The sequence below is a fragment of the Brachyistius frenatus genome, unplaced genomic scaffold, assembly GCF_029030835.1.
Source record: "Brachyistius frenatus isolate BFR_SWC_R1_liver_20210118 unplaced genomic scaffold, ASM2903083v1 Contig_83, whole genome shotgun sequence".
NCBI lineage: Eukaryota > Metazoa > Chordata > Actinopteri > Embiotocidae > Brachyistius > Brachyistius frenatus.
Genome location: NW_027210682.1, coordinates 436,487 through 461,547, shown reverse-complemented (window position 1 = coordinate 461,547; position 25,061 = coordinate 436,487). Strand labels below are relative to the sequence as shown.

Here is a 25,061-nt window from a genome sequence, read left to right as displayed (position 1 = left end):
CCGAAAAACTACCCACAACTCATCCCCTCTGCATGAGCCGATTCCGAGTGGTTTTCATTCAGATTTAGACTTTCAAGTACAGAGTTTCCTTTTTATTGATCAGATGGATCATGCCCTCTGGTTCTCATCCAGACCACAAACACCCACATTCTCTCTCTGCCAGAGGCATTGATTCAACAAACATACCTTTTTGTATTTGCAGGACACGTTAATGCAATTGTGACTTTCAAAGTGTTTTTTTTCATATGTGTAACAGTGTACTACGACTCTCCTACTTTCCTTCTTATATCCCTGTGTGCTAGTGGTGTTTGCAAAGGGACTGTATGACAGTGGTAAGACTTGGCAGATTTGGATCATCCATCCATTTTATCCATGTGTCCATCCATCTGTCTGTCTCTCTTTTGTTGAGAGGTGAACAAGGGACCTGCTGTTGTTCACTGCAGCTGTGGGCCTCTCATGGATTGTTCTGGAAATGGTCTGTTAGAGTACTGGTTTGTGGGGTCAGGTGAGAGCGAGGGAGAGTGAGAGAGGTCCACACAATTCATTTTGACATTGACACTCAGGCCAGGGCTGAGCTGAGAGCCAGACAGGCCTGCCTGCAGGCTTATTAACATTCCTGAGGTTCAGAGCTCATAGCCAGTCATACAGTGTAATAGTGCAGGTGGATCAACACCTCATTACACAGATTCTCTTCTACGACACAGCTCGGGATCAATTACAGGGTTTTATTTTGTCTCCATTTTGGTTAAAGTCATGTGACAGATATTATCTTTTCATTCGGGATGAATCAGTGAGTTTTGTGTGAGCATACGTGCTTACGTTTCTTCAAAAGAAAGACAGGATATTATCATAAAACATCATAAAAAAGATATAAATGATGCAAAGACCCAAACCAAAGACAAATGGCTGTGGCTGGGAGGTGTCCCTCCAGCCACATTGTATTTGGTGTTGTCACTGTGTTTGTAGCAACAGAAGAGCTGGTGCACAGATAAGGACTCAGTCTGGAGATAAGCACTTAGTGTCTGCTACATTCTTTTAATATCTAAATCGGAGCACGTGAACATGTTTTCTTCTAAGAACACATTCTTTCATTTAAAGACTATTTTTTAACAAGTCTGCAACATATTTTTGGCTTTTAATTCACAAGTAATATGTAAACAATGTGTATCTGGTTGAAGGACTTTCAAAATAAAAGTGTAAAGTTTCTGAGTGATGATTGACCATCTTTTGAGAGGTGTTCATTCTGGGTGAAATAGATTCTGGTTTGATGTGATTGCTGGTCTCAGAAAATGTGACTGGAGGACATGGCACTGCAAGCGCTTATGAAGCAAAAAGACATTGTGTAATAGTCGAGGCTCTGAGACCTGCAGGTGCATTTAAATGCAGGTGGTGTGGTGACTGCAGGCTTGCCAGAGCTTGTCAGATGAAGTCCAAATGTTGTCAGTGTCTCTATTAAGCCCTTACTCCTCACTTCTCCCTCACTGTCTTTCCTGCTCACTCAGAAGACAAACACTGAGGCACAGTTTCAATAACCTCATGTCCCTCTGCCATGTTTTCTCTGGGGAGTGAGGCCGCAAAAGAGAAAGACAAATTTGGAGAAGGGAGAAGGACAGACGGGGAGTGGTACAGTAAAATCCATGGAGAACATATGTGGGAACAAGACAGACTGGTGTTTTGTGCCTCAGTAAGGACTTAGTTGTGCTGTAAGCTGGGCAGTGCCAGCAGTTTGCTTCCAGGCCTACACCTCATTCTCTCTCTCTCTCTCTCTCTCTCTCTCTCTCTCTCTCTCTCTCTCTCTCTCTCTCTCTCTCTCTCTCTCTCTCTCTCTCTCTCTCTCTCTCTCTCTCTCTCTCTCTCACACACACACACACACACACACACACTGTCTGTCTGTCTCTCTCTCTCTCTCTCTCTCTCTCTGCAGCTTCGCTCCTTTTATGAGGTGTTATTCTGCAATCATAAAGCCTGGAACATGGAAGGAAAAATGGAAATAGAGCCAGGAATGATGAAAATAAGAAAGGTGAAAGTACATTTTAAAGTATAGTGTACTTTCTATGTTTAAGTGAGAGGCAAGTAAGTATTGTTTCTCCAAAAAAGGACTCTAATAGGGAGAAGTTGGATGACTACACACATACAGTACATACATTTCACGAGTCGTGAGTGACTGTCAAAGCAAAATTGCCTCTCCTATCATGCAGAGATTAAGAGGAAAGTGATGCCATTAAAATGGCCTCAAACTGAAAGGCACACAAGTGTATCGCGGTTAATTAAGGAGTCTTTGCTGGTGGACATGTTCCCTCCCGTACTCAGTTTGTCATATCTTAACTTCAGAGCAGCTTCACTTACTGTAATGCAGTGTCTGTGAGCATTTCTTTTCCCTGTTTTATGTATTTATTTTTTAATTGTGTCTCTTTGTGCACGCGTCCTCCTGCAGTGGGTCCCCGATAACTCCTGATGATTGCTCAACCTGACAATCAAGAGCTGTTGCCCTGATTACTGTTTGTCAGGCACAGCTTTTCATTAAGCAATGTAAGTTTCTGCCCTTCACCTCTCAAACAATAAGATTTTATACTAATCTTTCATTTGGATTATGTCCCATTTGTTCTATCTATTAACTTTGCGTTTCTTTCAGATGTCAACCACAACAGAAAATGGGATGGGAGGGCCGAGGAGCACAAGCAGAGAGAAAACATACAAGAAGGTAAAGCAGACAATTCATACAAAGGTCTGACTGTGTTTGGTTTTATTTCCCTCCTATGGTGAATATAAACCTGGTCCCAGAACATATATTTTGGGATGCCACTGTTAAAATGTCCTTCTGCAGCACATAATGTCCTGACCCCTGCCAGGGCCATTTGCCAGAGATCAGTCAAATGATGGTCGTGTTTTCTTTACTTTTTTTTTTTTTTTTTAACTTCAGACGTCAATGCTTATGGCAGCAGTTCTTAAGATGTAACCGTTAAAAGGGTCTCTACAGGAGCTACCTCTGTTCAGGTTGGGACTAAAAAGTCAAAGGTGTTTTTGTGACGACTACACGGGCAGCAAGAATAGTAGCAGGTTTGTGTTCCAGCCTGGAAGAGCTGTTTTCAGTTTGATGTGTTTGTGTGGAAATTAGTCTTTAGGTTTGTACTACCCAGAACCTCTGAATGGTCTTGCTTTATGCTTTTGATTTCATCTACTTGGTCACACATTAAAACTGTTAAATAACCTGTTAAATTTGACTCTCGGTCATCATCTTTGTGCATATTTTACTGTTCAATCCTTCATATTTTCATAAAATTGTATATGTAGTTGGAAAAGCAGTGACAGTGTGCTGCAACCAGGCTAATATGATGTTTTCTCTTCCATTTTTCCGTCAAGACCACGTCATCGGCCTTGAAGGGGGCCATTCAGCTCGGCATTGGCTACACAGTGGGCAACCTCACCTCCAAGCCTGACAGAGACGTGCTTATGCAAGACTTCTATGTGGTGGAGAGTGTCTTTCTGCCCAGGCCAGTGCTACACAATGTCAAGCCACACGCTCATACTTACACACAGCAAGACCTCCTTTGTGATCTATACATTTTCAAAAGCGCCCTCTCAACATGGGAGTGATTTGTGCAGCGAAGGTTTTTGCATTGTCATCAGAATGGCAGCTAGACTTTTGCACAAGATCAAGGTTATTCATGTTCAGGAGCTCATGAATCAGAGAGCTGCTTCATAAAAACAGATTATATGTAGGTGGTAATAGGCTGCTCTCTGGCTCTAACAGTTTCCTTTCTGCAAAGTGAATGAATGGAAAGACCAAGCTTTTCCTGTCTGCCCGCTAAAATATTCTAAGTCTGGGTCTTGTATTAAGAAAATTATGAATCTTGCTCAGTGGAAACTGCAGGCACCAGACATCCAGTCCAAAGAAATTATGCTACTACCCCAAACTGCCACCATCATCATTTATCAACAAAGTGAATTTTGCTAGTGTAGGTCGGGATGCAGGGATAAAACTATTCTTGTGGATTATCCTGCCAAGAACTGTGAAATCAGTTTACTGTGTGCCTCTTACAGCCACAGTGCAAAGCATACGTCAGTGTGTGGCCACTCTGTCATCGCAGGCTGTCTTCATAATTACATCATCATTTTAAAGAAACATTTCATATAATCTAAAGCAATTCTTTGAAAGTGTGACTCGTGTATCCACATAACACACAGTGGATCATCTGACAGACACTGTATCTGTTCTAACAATCATATGAGAAGATCTTATTATTTGGTATAGACTAGTGTTATGAAGTGTTTCCTTTATATTTAAAACAATGAGCAACTAGAAAAACGTGCAAACGTCAAAAAATCAAGCAGAAGGTGTTCACTAGTTGTTTTTCTGTCTGTTGCCAGATACATGGATCACCTGAGATTGATTTAAACTTCGAAGCGTCAGGTAGAGATTTAAGAGTCCTATCAGGAAATACTTTGTGGTTTACATTTGAGAAGCTGCACCAGGATATGCAAACTCAATAGGGTTTATGCAAACCCGGGTCTTGGCACGCACACTGAACTTTTACTGTCATGCTTCTCAGCAACAGCCCAAACAAAACTCATGTTTTGATAAAGGCCCTGCACTCGATGAGTGTTAAAAACCTGCTGTAGTTCATTGAGACACTGAAGTGTAGTTTAAAGTGTGCTTATTGCATCACCCTAAATATCAACAAACATAACGCTGAAATTAAATGAAAAGTTTTGGTTGTCTGCAGGGCAGGGAAGCCATCTGAAATAATAATAATAAAAAAAAGCAAGTCTATGTAGTTAAGAAAAAAGAAAATTACACAACGCAACAAACAAAAGACAATCAGTGCTGAGGGAAAATGGATATCTTACGTCAGGTATCTGACATAATCATTTCCCTCTTTATTCTCCTGCTTTCTCTTAGTGTTTCTTTTCTCTTCTCTTCCGTAATAGCACACAAAGACAACCCCTTCTCTTTTTTTTCTCCCCTCTGACAGACTATCCTGAGAGAGCGACTGAGTGATGGAGATGGCTCTCAGATGCTTTTATTACCTCCCTCCCTCTCACCACTCTTCTTACGCTCATCCTCCTCTTGATGTTGTTTTTCTTCTCAGGAGTTTTTCTCCTGCAGTTGTTTGTTCTGTCAGTCAAGTTTTGAATGGGTGGAGATGTCGCAGATCACTTTGACACACACACACACACACACACACACACACACACACACACACACACACACACACACACACACACACACACACACACACACACACACACACACACACACACACACACACACACACACACACACACACACACACACACACACACACACACACACACACACACACACACACACACAGTTTTCTGTTTTTTCACTCCATATTAACATCCAGCACACATCTTTCAGTTGGCTCCCTGATTAGATTGAAGGAAACATTTCCAGGTGCTGTGTGTTGCCAAATGTTTTCTCTGCAATTTTACCGTCATGGACTGTCAGTCATTGATGACAGATAATTGTTGTTGCCCTCGCACACTGAACAAAGCAGTCAAATTTCCTTGCAGAATAATCACAGGTATAGTGTTACAGGGTCTGACTGTTGCCTGGATCCCATTATTGAATGTAGCGCCTGCAGGAAACAACAACACAGAAGCCTCCTTACCCAGAACACCATCATAGTAACCAGATTTAGACGTGCCCTGGAAAACGAAAACCTTTATTAACCTACTTCTACATTTAGGGTCAACAAAACTGATTCCAGTGGGAGTAAATTTGATGAAAGACTCAACACTGACTCACTCTAACCCTATCAGACGTACTTACGCCAATTTTATGGTCCCCTGGAACACAGGTTAGGCTGGTTACAAAAACGGTCAGTCTTTGTCAAAGCCCGCTTAAGAACGTCTTGTTGTCTCGTCAAGGCAACAAAATGTTGATTATTGTACATGTTATGTTTTTATTTTTTTTATTTACCGTTTTGCCAGTCCTTTTTTTTTACCTGTGTTGTTTGGTATTGTTTGGACCCAGTAATCAGAGCCACTTTGGTCTCCAGGCGAAGAACTCTATACAGGCCTGATTGTCAACACAATGCTGGTAAATCTGGGTTCCCATAGATAACTTTACTGACACCCATTCATGCATAAAAGGAGCAAATTTCAAGGGCCCAGCGATAAACTTACCGGGAGTCAATAGCCTAGTTATGCAAGCACAAAGATTACAGAAGGTGTTACGGTTCACTTTTCCCCTGGTGCTGCCTGTGTCCTTGCTGGGACACTGATACGTTTCACTTCTATAATGTTAAAGGTTTTCTTCTTTGTTTTTGTTTTCCTTCGGGGGCTACTTTATTCATCACACAAACCAGTGAGGGAAGCAACCTGACTCCAGCACATCACTATCCCGACTTCCGCTTCAAGACGTATGCCCCGCTGGCCTTCCGCTACTTCAGAGATCTGTTCGGCATCAAACCGGATGACTACCTGGTAAGAGTAAAAACCCGTCTGTGACCACTATTTGTTCCACCTGCACGTGTTAACACTCATAACTCAGTTTTCATGTTCTGTTCTGCTTTCTCACCAATGGATTCACGCAGAGTCCTGCAGCTGTGGTTGTGGGTCAGAAGTTTAGGGGTCAAATTGAATGAAGTGCGCACACAGTTCTACTAAAGTCAGACACTATTAAACATCAGATTAAACTCACCTACTATAGGTTGAAGTTTTAGCCATTTAAAAAATGAAGGACTAATTCCATATTTTAGGAAATATGCTTATTTGCAGGGACTTCAAACGGCTCATTACTGTACCTAGTAAAGAAATAATACCCTCATATCATGCCCTGGAAAATTGCTCTTTTTACATTTGTTGTGCAGATTAAAGAAACCAAACACAGTATATTGTGTTAATTAGTGAGTGTGTTAATTAGTGAGTCTGTGTCCAGACTCTATTATAAGCTCAGCTGATGGTTGCTGTAGCTTTATCTTTACAGGACAGATATGATATGATACCACCTGTTGTTATTATTATCATCCTATAAATCTTCTTATTTTACTCTCGGCAAGAACGCAAATAAGTGTTTGTTTTTTTTAAAATGCCATTAGCGTGACATAATCAACTGTATTGAAACCATAGACTGTACATAAAATTGTACCTAGATTCGGCGTCTGAAAAGTCAACGTGGAAGAGCCTTGAAGTGCAATACCACTGAGGGCCACTAAGGGCTTGTACCAAAAATCCTCTCGCTCCAATAGACTCTAATACTTTGTGGATTTGTCATCCAAGACTGATTTTGTTCCCTCATGTAAACGAGTCAAAAATAGATTTAAAAACAACAGTGGTCTCATAAAGAAGAGACAATAGCCTGTTGGTTGTCTCCCTGTTGAATTACTTCCCTAACGACTGAATGCTTTCACCTCAGTGCATGCTTAAATGTAATAGAATCCGACATGTTTATTAGTAGTGGGCAGGTAATGCTGCACACCATGAGAGGATGCGGTCAAGCCAAAACATTGGGGCGGTGAAGATAGTGGACCTAGTGACAGAGTGCACCCTCATTATGACAGCTATAATCAGACCACAGTACTGAATGAAATCAGCTGTTGATTCTGTGAATTCCTATCAGAAGATTTCCCATAATCTCATGTGTTTGAAGGGTTTCTGATTTTTCAAAAGAACCATTTTCATGTTTGTTTGTTTTTCCATTTACATGTGATTTTTGTCTGTGAAACATTTTTCAGAGGTCTTGGAAGTCTATTTTACTCACAAGGTGCATTAAAAACTGTTTCATGTCATTTTCCTAATTCATTTCATACTGCTCACCAGTGTAGCTATTCAATGCTACTCTACATATTGCTTCGAACAAAATTGGACTTTGTGTTCTTGTTCGGGCTTTATCCTGTTATGACGCCGTTTTCCTATTTTCCGTCTGCCTCACAGTCTTTCATGAGCCCAACCAGCTGCATTCTTGTTTTTAAATGCCAAATTTGTTTCTGCATAAGTGAAAGACAAAAGAGAGTCGGAGATGAAATGCCACTTCAAGGCAGTGGAGGGAGGATGGCACACTGTAAGGCACACAACAGCAGAGACAATGTGCTCATGATTGATGTCCTTGAGGTGAGGATGAATTCATTCAGACGGAAGTCAAACAGCAGAGTCTAATTAAACGAGAGAACGCACACACATGCACAGTTTCCTGAATGCAAATGCAATAAACTGCAGATGTGTTTGTGCTTGTAACTCAACGTGACTGCGGAAGAGTCTCTGGAGAGGGAGTGCAGATGCCTCCAGTGTTTCTCCTCCTCTCTGAACATGTTGCTCTCATAACGCACTGATTAACATCTAACACTTCAATACAGTCGGCTGCTCTCACAGGCTGTCCCTCACGCGTTGAGTGCCACTTTGGGATGAAGGCTCTCGATCTGTTGTGTTGTGTGTGTGTTTTTTTTTAGACACAGCACAGGCAGTAATTGCTCCTATTACCCTCAGCCGAAGAGCTCATGTTTCTGTCCATGTTGGCTGGTTTGTTTGCCTGTTTCTTAGCAGCAAAGCTCAAATGTCCACAGACTCTGATCAAGTTAGGCAAACAGATCAACACTTGACTGATGAGAAGCAGAACTATCATTTCTTCAATTAATGGAACAATAAAACAAATGCTGATATTGTGGTTTGTAAAGAATTTTATTTTTATTTTTTTTTTAAATATGGAGAAACTTGACTGGCCTGGCCAGAGTCTTGACCTCAACCCCATCCTATACCTTTGAGGTGAATTTTGACCTCACTGACCATTATCTGAGTCTGACCTCATTCGTGCTCTTATGGCTGTATGGAGAGAAGAGCTTTTTTGATCCACCTGAGGATATTGACCCATCCTACACACACACACACACACACACGTACACACGTGTACACACACACACACACACACACACACACACACACACACACGGAACAATAAGCAGCAGTGCAGCCTCTGCGGACCAACTTTAAGTTCCTTTGCCAGCTCTTTTGGTCGGTGATGCTGACAGGAGATTTAACATGGGTTGGTTAGTAACATGGTGTTCAGGACCCTGTTCAGGATACAGCGGTTATAGATAATGGATGCCAAGGTGTAAATTGACTTTGTTGTGGTGTATATTTTTGACTGGATAGTGTATGAAGCCACTAGAATAAAAACGGTGTTTGAAAAGAAATTGGGGGGCTTTTAAATCTCAAGACTCAAATTAAAATTGCTGAAGCCCAGCGAAGACTTATACCATTTAGTTCTTCGAGCAATAAATAAACAAAAGATATCTGTGGTGGTCCATCTTTATTTAATACATTTTCCATATAGGCTTTGAAGAGTATTTTTTTTGTTTTCTTCTGTAAGTAGTTTATGTGTTTAAAACTGCTTTTGTTTGGATACAAACAAAGTGAAGTCTGACCAGTGTTACATTTGAAAAGTTACAGTGCTTTATTTATGTTTTTCCTTCTCCAGTACTCCCTGGTAAATGAGCCTCTGATTGAGCTGGCCAACCCGGGGGTCAGTGGCTCTCTCTTCTACCTAACCAGCGACGATGAGTTCATCATCAAAACTGTCCAGCACAAAGAGGCCAAGTTTCTCCAGAGGTTGCTGCCTGGATACTACATGGTGAGAAACGTAATGTCACTTGAGCACCAAGTGAGGTGGCAAAATTTCATCTGCAAATGTTCAATGTGTGTCTAAAACCCACTCAGTGTTACATTTGAACAGCTCACTCCTGAGGTGTTTAAGTGGCCTAAATAAGATACAGTGAACGTTCTCATTATCTCGAGCTATAAGGCATCAACCATAGACAGTATATCCTCTCTATCGCTACAGTCGCAGCGGTTGCTCCTCCCTCAACTCTGGCAAAGCACTTATTGCTGGGGGACATAAAATGCATTACAGTTGGTGGTCTCACCAGACACAAGATTTAAAATACTTTTATCTGGTGTGATAGGCTAAATCAGCATTGTGTGAACTCATGTTAAAGTCCAATCACCCACTAATTAAGAACAAAACTATTTCCTTTTATCTCACTCATTAATATATTAAGAAGTCTTTGAAACTCTATCTCTGTATATCGAATCTGTTCACTTCAGTGTGACGACATTCTATATTTAAATCCACAGAACTTGAACCAGAATCCACGCACGCTGCTGCCTAAGTTTTACGGCCTCTACTGTATCCAGTCTGGAGGCATCAACATCCGCCTGGTGGTGATGAACAATGTGCTGCCTCGCTCGGTCAAAATGCACTACAAGTATGACCTGAAGGGATCCACCTACAAGAGACGAGCGTCCAGGAAAGAGCGAGAGAAGGCCTGTCCGACCTACAAAGATCTGGACTTCCAGGACATGCACGAGGAGGGGGTTTACTTTGATGCAGAGACGTACAACAACCTCATGAAGACGCTGCAGAGAGATTGTCGGGTAGGTGGTTTTATCTGAGAAATGTTCTCATGCTTGTCAATGTCTGTACTTGCTTAGAAAAGTCAAAGTCACACCACAAGAGGAAGCTCACTGCTATATATTATGAGGAAGCTGTGTAACAAAGAAGGTAAGGTCAAGGATCAGATGATTTTTATTTTTATTTTATTAACAATCCTTTCCTTAAAAAAGCCATTTCCACTGAATTTTCATGTCTTCAACACTTTGCTGAAACTTGTTGACCTGTGTGCCGCGAAGCCGCATATGGACATTATGTCATGTGATTTCTTAGATGAGATTCCTTTGAACTTGGGAAGTACTGGGACATAGCTGCTGACGGGATGTCAGTGACCTCTCATTCCTGTAACTGACCAACATACGAACCACATCCAATTCAGGATAGTGTGTTTGCATCTCCGATGAGACAAAATGTTTTGAAAAGAGAATTTTCCATGTGTTTGCCAAAGAGGGGGAAAGCACTGTTTTCCCACTGTGTGTTCAGTTTAAACTCTCAGTTGGCCCCGGGTCTCTGTTCCCCCTTCCCTGCATGTCTGTGTTTCAGTACATGACAGCTCTCCAAACACTGAATGTGATTAAGACAGGATCCTGGTAGCATGAGAGACTCCAAGCTCAGTCCAAACATAGTCTTCCAGTGTAAAGGTTGGCATTCTTCTCTATTTAAATGCAGAGGCCGGGAGATTGTCTGCTGGAGGAGCATAGTGCCAGTGTAATAGGAGACATGAACAGTATTTCCCAGCTTTCAGAGCCATTGTAAAAACAAACACTCTATAGTGAAAAATATCTATCTGAAATAAATCCCACACTTTATTTTCATATTACTTTGTCTATCTACATTGCATTAGTGTAGAGAAGTGAAAACAGCCATGTTTTGGAGACTGAAAGACCAAGTACAATACATTTTCTGATTTTGCTGATGTGTTTGCAGACAACAATTGATAGCAAATAACAAGCCTCCAGGCTTTGAAAGCAAAAGACACAGATGTGCTGAATTGCTGCTGCTGATTTGCTTGTCCTCTCTCCTCTGCAATAAACAACAACCAAAAAACCTTGGCTCCTCTTAAAACAATTGCTTCTATATTAAACTTTTTTTAATTTCTTTATCATATGGCCATTCTCAATTATTGGACACAGACTCATTTTACAGGATTCACTATAACTAAACCTTGGGTTCTTTGTCGGCGTTCAAAGGTGTTTCTGAGTCAAAATAAGTTTCTATTTGTTGAAGTCACAAAAATACACCATAACACAATGATAATAATTACTAGAATTACAAATGTAGTGCTGGTAGAATGAGGAATAGCACATGCAGGGTTTACTTTTATTAAATGCCTTAATGTGAGCCAAGCTGCTTTCTTGAAGTAAAATATGTTTTATAAAAACTTTGAGGAGGCATATGTGTGAAGCTGTTCCTTCATTGTGATTTACTGCTTTTTAATCTATATAGTTTATTTAATTCTAGTTTAGTGGGAGCTGTACTGAATATATCTAAACCACACTTAGGTGGTAGAAATGAAAAAAGTGCACATATGGATTCATAAACAGTAAAACTTAAGATTCATACAGTGACATAGTCATTGTGAAACTGGAAAATCAATCTTTTAGCTTTCATAACTAAACATATAGCTGGATTTAATGTGCAGAGCCATTCCTACAAGGTAAACGGCCTCTTGGGAAAACTTTATCGGTGACAACAATATGACTTCCTCGCTGCGATTTAAGTTTTTTTTTTTTTTTACTGTCACAGCCGTTGGCCGATAATGGGGTTTACAGCCATTTTGTAATCCCATTTGTACTCCTCCAAAGGGTTTATGATCTGATCTTTAACCTGGAACCACGGCCAGAGACCAGGAAGAAAGACTTTGTGGCACAGTTCCTGCTGAGCCAGGCCAACCCTCCAGACCTGGCACCCTTGCATGGCACCATTCAGCTAATGACTTAATGACTTCCGTTACATCAGTTTCAGCTCAAATGTTAAAAGGTTTTGTATGTGGGAATATAACTTCCTTGATGGTTTTATCGCCAAACACTGATTGATTGGCGTATGGAAAAGAATTAGAGGTAATGAATAGTGTGATGCTGCAGTTGTATTTAGTTAACCCGTTAGATAACAGCGCACGCGTGTCATCTTTTGTCTCGTGTCCTCTCCCTTGTGTGTTATCGAAAAACAAATTTAAATCTACACACAAAATGTCATGACTTTATTGTAAATTTTCCAGTGCTGCCACAACATCTGTAGTTTATTGTTTCTCGTTTTGGTCTATCTGTGCAGGAAAGGTGTGCAAACAAGTGTGAACAGCTGTTGCTTTTCCACCTTTTAAGTCAAACAGTATGTCGATCACAAGCTTTGGGGCAAACCAGGGTTTTGTGATGTTGATTCAGAGTGAGATTTCCATGAATTCAGAGGGACTTCATATGATCTCGTCAGGTTACGGCATTTCTCATCATCATTAACCAACATGCTGACTTTCTCAATGTTTTCTTTTTAATGTTTTCTCAAGCAGACTGCGGCCAGATTGACATCCTCCCCTCTTGCTAAGTCAGTGCTTTCTTAATGTTTAACCTGGCAGCACACACACATTTACAAGTTTCCCCAAACGTACCACAGACATGCACTGTGTGTGTGTGTGTGTGTGTGTGTGTGTGTGTGTGTGTGTGTGTGTGTGTGTGTGTGTGTGTGTGTGTGTGTGTGTGTGTGTGTGTGCGCGTGTGCGCGTGTATGTGTGTATATACTGAGTGAGACTGTTTAGCAGCCGCTGTTGGAGACTCTACTGTACAGTTTGTTATTGTCACAGCTTCCTGTGTTCGCCTCCTAAGCAAAGTGCCCTCTAAGCAGAATTTCTGTCTATTTCCATGAGTAAGCAGCTAACCCTGTCACCCCAGGAGAGGCTGTGCACCAAAACACAGAGGAAGGGTCGGCAGAAGACAAGCAACAGGGAGTGAGGGGTGTGGAAGGGATTGTTGTCCTACAGTAGTACAGGTGGTGGGAGCTCTTGAAAAAATAAATTTCAGCTGTTTTTCCTGAGTTTGGAACACTCCGATTTTTGTTTCATAGGAATGTGAGAGATCAGGGTTGAGTTGAAAGCAGAAGACGAAGAGGAATTTCAGCAATGCGTTCAGGAGAATCAGCTATTTCTGCTACATCGGACACTTCTAGGAGAAATGCAGGGTGTGCTCTCTTCCTTTTAAGTCTCCTCTCCATTACTCTGATACTCCCCAAATGCCAAAACAACATGAGGCATTAATAATTGATGTTGAACTCTACTGTACAGAGAGTGAGACAGAGAGGGTTTATTGTAGACTGTGTGTACCAGTCTGTTGCTGACTGCATGTGTGGTTTGTAGTAGAGAAAACCATCCCTGTTGTATTATAGTGACTGAGCAGCAGCCATCACTGAGACAAACATAACAATGACAGTGACGCTGCTGCTGATGTCAAACCGTCAGAGTTTTGTTCACAGCACGTTTTTGACAGCAATGAAGTCTTCTCCAGGATGACGACTTCATTGCTGTCAAAAACGTGCTGTGTCTGGCCAAAAGTTTGGAGATAATTTGGAGGTCGGATTGAGTATTTATGAAATAATAGTCCTTTAATTTCAGATACAAAGTTCAGAATTGGAAAGATTCTGTCAGTGCAGGCATGCATGCTTGGTACATGGACAGTAATGAGTGAGTCAGTGTAGACGATAATAAACAAGCATTTACTGCACCGTTCCTCTCTTCTCAGACATGTGATCCCTGTGACAACAAGCCGACAGTAGAGTAAGAAAACATTTGAGAAGATGAAACTCAAACTCGGAGAATAACTCAAATTGTTAACAATAATGTTAGCTTGACAGAGGTCTTTATACCAAATGTTTTTTCAATCCATCCATCCATTTTGTGACGCTTATGTTGGGTCAGATCGCTTTGGCAGCAGGTTGTTAGCCCAGATGTCCCTCTGCCCAGCATTTTTTTTTTTTTTTTTTTTTTTTGACGTTTTTCAGTTTTTCCCCGGGGGATCCTGAAAATGACCCGGCCAGATGAGATAAATAATCCCTCCATGTTCTTGGTCTACCCCTCGGTCTCCTACCAGTTAAACGTGCCCAGAAAACCTCCAATGAGAGGCACCCAGGAGACATTTAAATTGTTAACTGTGTAACATTGTGCATAATTTTGCTCACCAGATAACAGTATGCAGATAGGATGTGTTTTCACTGGGTTTTCAGTTTATTAGGTGCTTCTGCATCACCCAATCTTATTATTGAATACAACAGACCTGCAATAAAAGCTTGTAATGAAAACAAAGAAATTTCTAATTAAGAAGACAAATGTAGAGATTTCGTGGTACTGCACTTAATTAGTGAAAACAAATTAACGAAAGTCCATGTATTCTGAAAAACCTGCACAACTTGCAAAATGAAAGGCCATGTGTGTTGTGTCATGAGGGAGCAGGTTGTACTCATGAATTATGCATGCATACTGTAGCAGGAGCATTGCAGTGATTGTAACTGTATAGTCAGTGTGTACTCTAAATCAGTGCTCTAGCTCGGCCACAAAGGTAATCGGCTGTGTGCTCTGTGTTTTCAGGAGACACGCTCAGACTTAAGAGCCTGCAGTGTATTACTGCTACAGCGAAGTGGGACATGTTAGCCAGCGCTGTGGGGAGCTCCACAGCCTTACTGGCACACAGGAAGATGGGTGGAGGAGTGCTTGAGGGTGGAATTTACTAAAAAACATCAGAGGTTTGTGGAGGATCAGAGAACGCTGTGACAAAGCTCACTTCCTGCAGGAGTGTTAGTAGAGTATTAGTCTGTCCCATTTACTATAAGAAAACTGAGCTGTGCTTGAAATGAGAGCAGCGAGCAGGATGCTCAGAGGAGAGACCCAAACACTGGACTATCACTCCTCTGAGGATCAGTAATATTTTACTCTGACAATATGTTTCACAATCCAAAGGAAGCTTTGGTGCAAATATCGTAGAAACTCAGCAGCTTTCTCTCTGCTGTAACAGTTGATTGTTTGCTGGGGAAAGCCGGGCCGGGACACACTGTAATGGCTTTCTGTAGGCAGCATGGTGTCTATGGCTCTATTCAAAATGGCTGCTGTTTGAATAGCCTGGGGGAGTTTGAGTGAGGGGATGTAAATTGTTGATATGGAAAAGGCAAAGCTCAGACAAAAGCCCCATTGTTTATTTGAGTCCGTCATTAAGTCCGTTTTGTGTTTGTGTGTTTTCGTGCATGTGTGTGTGACTATGACTTTTAACAGTTGTTCCAATTGTAGATGCAAACCGGATTTACAACTAACAATAATACCATCTTTGAACATGCACTGAAAACGGGTAAGCTACATATAACAGTCCAGCTTTCTCTGGATTCTGGGTCACAGCTCTTTTTGATTACATCAGAATTTTGTTTTCATTGCTTTCAATCCTATTCAGCACAAGAATGTGTTATTTATGGACTTGAATGACCAAGACTATAATGATAAAAAAAAATGTATCGGTTTTTTTTTTGTCAGTGTTTGTTTTTTTCACACTTTTGTCTTTAGACAGACCTTTCCAAATCAGTGTCCTCTTTGTGGTTTTTCATCCAATCCACACATACAGTATGTTCACACATTAGAGCTGTTGAGGAAGGAGGAGATTAATTACGGGGGATTTGACAAGCTACATGAATTTTAGACTGTTACTTCTCTGACAACATTATTTGCAGAAGTAAATAGCTTCAAGGAAGGACGTTCAAACGAGTGCAATATCCGTTTTTCCAGTGCTGTTCATTAGATAAGCCCGGCTACATAGCAAAGACCCTGATCCCTTTCTCAGATCAAGCTCCCACCTCCCTCTCTAACCTTGTCTCTCCATAAGACTGCTGTCCTCAAGCACTTTAAACCATGAAGTCAGAGAGTCTCTGGGAAACTGGGCAAAAAGCTCCTCAGACAGGTCAATGTGTAACACTTGGCCCGCTGTGGAGAAACACCTTGTTTGTTTAGCTCAGTGGGTTAAACACAGATTTCCTTTTGCAAGCATTCTCGTCTTTGAGGCACGAAAGTGGTCTTGGGTGATGAAAGTGGTTTGGGAGGGAGAAAAAAAAAAAGGGTTTTCAAAACAGTTCATAAAGTCTCTGTGTTTACTGTCAGGTAGCGGAAGGGAGAGCACCCCTTCTGGTGGTAGACTAGGACAATAATCAGCAGGAGGTCCTTGAAATGTCCTGTTATTACAATCAAGGCGCTTCCAGATTGGACTCATCTCGTTAAACCTACATTTCTTGTGATTTACAAAAGGTACTGGAGAGTTTCAAGATTATGGACTACAGCCTGCTGCTGGGTGTGCACGTCCTGGACCAAAGCCAGAGAGACGGAGGCGAGCCGGGCCAGGCAGGGGGCGACGGGAGGAGACCTGTAGGTCAGAGGGTGCTTTACTCCACCGCCATGGAGTCCATCCAAGGAGACGGCAAGGCTGCTGAAGCCCTCACCACAGATGACACGTGAGCTGGCTCGGCTGGACACGCGCACGCACGCACACGCACACACGCACACACACACACACACACACACACACACACACACACACACACACACACACACACACACACACACACACACACACACACACACACACACACACACATATTTTGCACACATATTTGGGCATACACACTCCGCCTCTGTCTCTCTCTTAATCTCCACTTTTTCTCACACACACACACACACACACACACACACACACACACACACACACACACACACACACACACACACACACACACACACACACACACACACACACACACACACACACACACATACAACCATATACCAACAGCGCACACACAGTCAGGCTCTCACATATCCATAGATACACAAATACAAACACGCTCCCTATTCTGTGTATTTACAGCAATACACATGAATGTAAATACTCCAAGTGCCTCTTTGACAAATGCTTGTGAAAGTGCGGTGGCACGTTGCCTTTATTTGAACAGCATTTCAAGCATTGCAGAGGAACAGTAGCCGTTTTTGTTGACAGCAGGTTTGTGTTTTTTTTTTTTTTCTCTCTTGCAGAATGGGTGGCATCCCTGCCAAAACACACAAGGACGAAAAGCTGCTCATCTTCCTGGGCATCATAGATATTCTGCAGTCATACAGGTACTGATCTTTATGAGATTAAGTAAACCCACTGTATCTCCTTTATTTTATTTCCAATGTCGGTGTTCTCTTGCTACTACTAATAACTGGAAAAAGGATCAGTCTGTTGACCTTTGTGGCCATGAAATCTGTTGAGAGTCAGACGATCTGCAGATGTGGCTGCCAGTGTAGAAATGTTCCTCTTCATTTCTGAGAAATAAAACAGGTCATCAATAGCCTGTAAAGAAGCTAAAGCAGTTAATGATATACTTAATAACTTGGTATGACAGCGTGGCATAATTGAAGGGCTTTGATTGATGCTTGTCTTGCAGCATGACCTCTAATGTTCAATGGTCTCTTTGCACTAATGGAAAAAGCTACAAGACGCTTATTAGCACTCAAGACTGTTTCTCTATCTAACATCATTCAAATGGACATGGTGATCTATCAGTCTTCTTTATTTACACATTGATTATTTGTCCCGAGAGCAAGAGAGTCGTGTAGCAGAGGAGGAAACCTTTCGGTCCATCAGCTTTTAAAACTGGGGAAATTTAAAAGCATGAAATAAATCTTCGTCAGCCCAGTGGGTCGAGGCATTAGATGTATACTGTGTGGGTGAGGTGAGACCGGGTCAGGAACCATGAATAGGCCCAGTTTGTGTGCACTCATCCTTCCTTATCTCTGGTTGCTTGCCTCACTCAGAGACAAACTTTGAAGACTAAATGTTGCATACATTTTATTTTCTGCTAAAATGATGTAAAGTAACCTCAGTTTGTGGTGAACCGAGGGAAAAAGAGGAAGTATCTCAGATTTTCTCAAGTATGAAGAGGACGTTTTCTGTATGAGCAGATACATTTGTGACAAGGCTGCTTCTTGTTTTGTTTCTCTCCAGGTTCATTAAAAAGTTGGAACACTCGTGGAAAGCCCTGGTGTACGATGGCGTAAGTTGATAGTCTGTTCAAATCTGACACTGCTGCTTCTATGAATGAGCCTTTTATTTGTCCACATCCTCCTCAAGTCCTACCGGTGGCTGTCTGATAAAAGCCCGGCATTTTCTCTCGCTTGTCCCCAGGACTCCGTCTCGGTTCACCGGCCGGGGTTTTACGCCAGCCGCTTCCTCAAGTTCATGAGCACACGGGTCTTCAGGAAGACTCAGCGTAAGTCTGCAGGTTTATCAGTCACTCATGCAAACTAACGAAGGGAAATCAATTTGAAGTGGAAAGTAGTAAATCCTGGCCTGATAATGAGAGTGAATCTGGAGGCAGTTTTTATTGTGTATTACGCGGTGATTGTGTGCAACATAATTAAGATGAATGACTCTCTTCTGTTTACTGAAATATTAACTGGTATATTGTTTCCTTGTACTTTCCTCCCTCTCTCGTGACTTAAACAACATTTAACTTTTGTTCTTTTAAAATGAAAGATTTCATGTTGATCATGCGTAAACAAATCATGTCACGAGGTCATACAAAAACAGATTTTGTGATGTGACAATCCAGAAACCAAGAAACAAAAACACGGCAATAACAAAATTACACGCCAGTGAAGTGGATAGAAAAAGCTCAGTTTAGTCCAGTAAAGATGACGTCAATTTTCCTCGTGAATGCCCGTCTAACTGCAGAATTCAAGCATGCGGAGCCGATTGATTTTTGACAGACCGATTGATCCTCTGAAATGTTTGCCACCAACATTTCAAACTGTCATATTTATTCTTAGTGTCACGGATGTGGCTGTAGGGGAAGCCAAGAAGCTGTTTTCAAACTAACAATTAAATAAGCAACAAAATGTTATGCAACCACGCAGGACCCCGCGTGGAATTTGAAAGACTGAGGCAATGATTTGAGGATTTATGTGTGCTGTGTTAACTACTGCCAAGTCCTGTCAGAAGGAGATGATGGGAAAGGATCTCAGTTCTTGCCCTGCTTGGGAGGCAAATAAGGATGGCTTAGGGGACACTTGTGTAACCCTCATTGAGCATTTGAACAGTTTAATAACTTAACTGCTAATTTTGGAGGCATAGCATTGGAGTTTCTTTGTGTGTGAACATTGCTTCAGTCAGGGTAACCGCTTCTTCACCGATTATGTCCTCCTCTCCTTCTGCCTCTTGCTTCCCCGAACCTCTCTCATGTCTTTCCTGTATCTGACTCATATATGCTCCTTTTTGCTGGGCAGCAATTCGATTCTCCCCTTCAAAGAGGACTCGCACTTCCATCCCTGCTCTGAAGTCGTCTTCACAGGAGATCCTTTCATCGCAGGCAGATGAGAGGAACGAGGAGGACAGGAGGGACAGACTGGGAGGAGCCCGCAGCCTGGCGAGTCTGGACGGACAAGGTACATAAAACATGTTTTCAGGAAGACCTCACTGACCGGGACTACTTGTAGTTCACAGTGAAGCAGTTTATGTCTGTAAAGTTATGTTGGATGTTTGACAGCAGTCAGAGATACTCATACAAGTTCCTGAATCATTAATGGGATTGTTTGAAACTCAGAACCTGACAGATTTTTTTTTTTTTTTTTTTTTTTTAAATCATAAACACACTTTCCATCCTTACCATGTTTCTCTCCAAACTTTCTTCTCATCTTCCTTTTTCATCCTCGGTCACCTCCCAGTCCAGTTTTCTGTGGCGTATAACAGCATTTCAGAACCACTTCAGGCCCATAAACAGCCACTTGCATTCAGCCATAAAAATGTTGTCCTCTCAGCTTTACCCCAGGGAGGCAGCTGTCACCGGTTGATACAGTGCTCGTCCTTGATGGAAAGAAAACAGAGGCTAGCTTGTTATAAGCGTCCCTCCAGATACTGTATGTGTGTGTCCATAGGTCATGTGTAAACCAGAGTAGTTTTAGCTCCTCCCCACCCCCATGGTAATCTCGCTAATGTTCACGATCTACATCCTGGTACAAGAAGGTGTATGAGTCAGATGAGTAATAGACGGTGAACGTGCTGACGACGATTCACCAGCTGCCTCTGACCTTTGTGTTCGATGATGAAGGAGTGTTCGCCGAAGCCACGACACAAGAAACAAGGGTGTGTGCATGGATGTGGAGCAGAAAGAGAAGTGATTAGGTCATGTGTCCTCATTCCCTTTACAACCGAGCGCTCTCCCACCGGTATCTCCAGCTGTGATGCGACACACTACACTTCCTGACTCGCTCTGTCTGATCAATAAATCAGTCTCAAGAGTTTAGTCTGAAGGGAGAGACTGATAATATGTCAGTTTTATTAGAACCATCTAATCAATTAATTCTCATTCCTTGCCTTGTGTCTGCCAGTCGGTTTGTTTAAAATTTGAAGTCCTAAAAAAATTAGAGGAAAAAGTCTTTCTCTTTTCCACCGGTCGATGACTGGTGTCAGATTTACATTTTTATCAATACAGTCGTACAGCTCTGCATCGATCATATTGATCAACTAATGGGGCATTTTAGTGTCCCGGGAAATCATGGCCATGTGTACATTCTCAAAGGGGAGCTCCAGTGATTTTACAGTGTATTATCAAAATGTGTGGATCTGAAGAGGGTTTCAAAAGTCAGAGAAGTCTCACCTCAGTTTGTTCCGAGAGTTTGAAAGATGATGATTTTTAACAGACAGCAAGGTTTCAGACAATAAGATAGGAAATGGGAAAATGGCCACTTGTTTTCCGATGTCGACGTCTCATGTATGTGAATCTTCTCTCCTCAGCTGTGTTCGGTTCGTATCTGCGTCCTGATCTGGTCCCTGCCAACCCGTCCTTCTACGAGGACTCCTCCATGGGAACCATCTCTACCTCCTCCATCTTTGTAAACGTGGAAAACCAAACAGAAGAGAGGTACACTGTCTACTCTGGTTTCCTTGTTCCTCTCTCTGGCTGCTTTCATTACATCATACTGAAATGTGTACTTTTATCACCTTAAAACCATGACGTGCGGTTACTGTACACAAATACGGCCTTGGGGACGAGAGGGAAGACGCACACACACACACACACACACACACACACACACACACACACACACACACACACACACACACACACACACACACACACACACACACACACACACACACACACACACTCTCCCACGTTGTTGCCACCTCTGCTGTTACATTACATGGTCTTATTGGTGATGTGCGTCATGGAGCAGGTGACTCAACTGGCTTGGCAACATGCATCCAGTAGACACACACACACACACACACACACACACACACACACACACACACACACACACACACACACACACACACACACACACACACACACACACACACACACACACACACACACACCCTCCACAACATATGGACAGTACAATCATAAGATGAATGCTGTGATGGTGGGCACCGTTGATCTCTTTGATTTTCTGAAGAGATGTGCCAGAAGTATGAAAGTTTCCATGAAAAGAGATATTAGTTTTGGCTTTGGGCAGAAAGGTTTTAAATAGTGTGACCGATATATATTTTTTTATGATGTTTTAATGGTGCAGCGTTCACTAATAGTTAATAGTTTACAATTAAAGTTTTCCATTAACAGGTTTTATTACGCTCTTTTAGTGGACAGTTATGCTTCGTCCTCTGCCCTTTGCGTGTTTTCCATCTTTCACCTCTCCTCCTGTCCCGGCAGTGTCGGGTTCAGCTCGCTCTCTGAGGCTCCATTGTGCGACTTGCCCAGTCTTGTCCCCTCATCGGTCACCTGCTGCTGCCCTGACATTGTTCTATCAACTGTTTTCATGCATACTTAAACAGCAGCTTTGACACAGTCTTACTTGGTGCCATTATGCTGCACAAAGACTGTGACAAAAGAGGACAAGCGGTGCAGTGGAGACCATATATCACCCAACAATTATCCCCGTCTGACAGCTGGTCAACTCCGTGTTGTGATCTGTCAGTGGATTTTTGTCGTCGTTTGTTTGTTTACCAGTATCTCCTCACCCAACTATTTCCTGCTACTCTCTCCACCTGGATTGACTTTACACAAAACATAGTTACTCATAAAATGTCATGCGTCATAAAAGGTTAAACACACATTCCTGAATTTATCAGGGAGTCAGCTGATATGCACGCAAGGAAAACGGCTGCCACGCTGCCCCATAGTGGTGGAAACAGAACTGTAAAAAACAAATAAAGGGCAGAATGAATATCTGTCTCCTCATGGTGAAGTTACATCTGAATCTTTATCTTCGATTCAGGTGTGGATACAGTCTCGCAGCACTTTCTATTTTATCACTGAGGAAGTGTATATGCTGCTAGTTTTATGCTTCTTATTCACTTTTAATACGTTTTTTTTTTTTTTTTTCATGTTTCTTCACATTACTGCCAGGAATTTCTGAGAGAAGTTAACATGTCTGCACAGGGACAAAAGTATAGTTTTGGGTTTGGATCCTAGAGGTCTTTTTTTTGAGCAGGTGATGTCTCTGTAGGCTGCTCTTGAGCCAGACATAACCCCAGGCTCATCGTTTTCTGCCACTTGGGTTTTCCATGTTACAGTTTCTGTTAATATTCCTGTTATGAAAAGAAAAATTTATGAAAATGATATCCTCCAAAAGTTGGACTATGAGCTTGTGATTATCGTCTCCCAAGCAGAAATCAAAGTTTATAATTTTTAGATGTGTATCCACTTCTGAAGTTCATTTCAGTCTTTTATGCTACATGCAGGGTTGGGAAGATTACTCATGAAATTTCAAAGGTTACAGAGTACTAGTTACCCTGTTAAAAATATAATAAATAATGTAACACTTTTAATTACTTCATTAACATAATGTAAACAACATTATATTTGATTACTTTTCTCATGTTTTTACTGGGCTGAAAAAGTGCTAAAAACTTAAAGTTAAACTAGGCATTTTAAACCTCAAAACAGTACTCCACACTGATTTTATACAAAACAACAACAACAACAAAAAAAAATCATATAACTTGAATTAAGATTACAATGTTTTGATTTTAAAGCACTGTTTATTACATAACTGCGTTACATGTATCTAGTTACTCCCATATCTTTGCTGTCAGTCATGTGAGAGTATGTTTTTCTTCAGTTTTCCAGCACTATTTATACACCTGCTTTACTTAAAACTACCTTCAACCCAGACAATAAACTCTCAAGGCTGTCTACGATTAACATGCAAGTATGTTTTTCTGTTTCAGAGATGACGTTGCATCGAGTTCCACGTTTACCCTGGAGGACAGCGCAATCTGCCTCACGTCAGAGCAGAGCACCATGGATGTGGACATAGAAAATGACGACGGATCCATTCTTGATGTTTACTTGGTGAGTTGTTGAGTAATTTATTTAATTGTGGTTATTCTTTGGAGTTTGGGACTTGTTTAGTTGTGTTGAGGTGCTTGGATACTGTTTATCTGTGCCTTTTATTTATTTAGCTTGTTCGCGTTTAGAAAAAAAAACAAAAAAAAGGCCCAAATTACCTCATTAATCTTCCCTCTTTTCTTTCCTCGACAGTGAAAAGAGCAGCTTTACAACCTTCACTTCCTCCTGCCAAGCATAAGACAATCGCCGCACTCCACTGGACAGGCCAGGCTGGCGTTTGTTACTCCACTTTCAATGCTGCTAGATCCATGTTGCCACTCGCCAACACATAAGAATACTGAGATTCCCCGGGTTGATGGACTAAAATAAAAACCCCAACAAAGTCACAGCAATGGACACCTGCAGGAGCCGTGTGATGTATCGCGTAATGTGCTGAACATCAGGCTGAACTGAGTTTTGGGTTTTTAGAGCGTGCATCAATGCAGCGCCATTACGTTTTGTTTTTTTTTAAATTTTTTATACATGTACCTTTTTCATGGCCTCGAAACATTCACTATACACACGGACGAGGAGGGTTGAGACACGTCACACATTTCTTTTAAATGGTTTTTTTCTTTTTCTTTTCTGCTGATCAGAGAGAAATGAAATTTACAGCTGCATTAGTCGCTGACGAGAAATGTTTACAGTGATCTCACGATGGCGACTTTTGTCCCCGATAATGAACAGCCAACACGGGCGAGAAAGACTCCCGTGAACAAACTTGATTCTGACGGCCAAACACGGACTGATGTGGTGAAAGTGGCCAACTTTTCCCTCTCCGGGTTGATAATCCGAGCTGCCCCGACAGGGACCTGAAGCCCTGCATGAAGAGCTGCTGTAAAGTGACGTGAGGAAAAGACAGTTACTGGATCCGGGAGGAAGCACAGAGCAGACAGACGGCACACGTGCTCTTGATAAACGGCACTTTTGACGTTGGTTATGATGACTGTAAGAATTTTTTTTTTTTCCTGAGGATGTTGCTTAGGCGGGTGGGGCTACCTGACATAAGCCAGATTTTGATGTGTGAACATGCACTTTTTTTTTTTTTCCTTTTTACTTTACAAATGCACACCTGTTTGTCATTGATACATGTACAGAGACAATGAAGGAATATTGTAGCTCATTTTTGATGTGGAACTACTAGTTTTGTGAGGTTTGCGTCACGACTGAAGATGCTTTTACTCAGGATATCCTTTGATACGGAACAAGAAGTTATGAGACATGCATCCTACACTAAGAAGCTGTCTGATACCTCTTCATCGACATC

The 25,061-nt window shown here is 41.7% G+C and overlaps 1 protein-coding gene across 1 annotated transcript; it reads left to right on the top strand.

Moving 5' to 3' along the window:
• Positions 1-2,435: 2,435 nt before the first annotated feature.
• Positions 2,436-24,258, top strand: pip5k1bb (phosphatidylinositol-4-phosphate 5-kinase, type I, beta b). Its single transcript, XM_069709398.1, has 14 exons — positions 2,436-2,529; positions 2,633-2,701; positions 3,361-3,491; positions 6,336-6,453; positions 9,440-9,592; positions 10,096-10,395; positions 16,671-16,873; positions 17,451-17,534; positions 18,406-18,454; positions 18,586-18,670; positions 19,686-19,844; positions 21,193-21,319; positions 23,635-23,758; positions 23,948-24,258. Exons 2-14 carry the CDS (start codon positions 2,633-2,635, stop codon positions 23,948-23,950), a joined length of 1,605 nt encoding a protein of 534 aa, XP_069565499.1. The 5' UTR covers positions 2,436-2,529; the 3' UTR covers positions 23,951-24,258.
• Positions 24,259-25,061: the final 803 nt, after the last annotated feature.

What these genes read in the sequence shown, in the direction of transcription:
- pip5k1bb (XM_069709398.1), top strand. Translation starts at nt 2,633, where the DNA reads ATGTCAACCACAACAGAAAATGGGATGGGAGGGCCGAGGAGCACAAGC. An exon ending in AAGCCCTGGTGTACGATGGC is followed by an intron (nt 18,455 to 18,585) that starts GTAAGTTGATAG and finishes GCTTGTCCCCAG; the next exon opens with GACTCCGTCTCGGTTCACCG. An exon ending in GGTCTTCAGGAAGACTCAGC is followed by an intron (nt 18,671 to 19,685) that starts GTAAGTCTGCAG and finishes TTTGCTGGGCAG; the next exon opens with CAATTCGATTCTCCCCTTCA.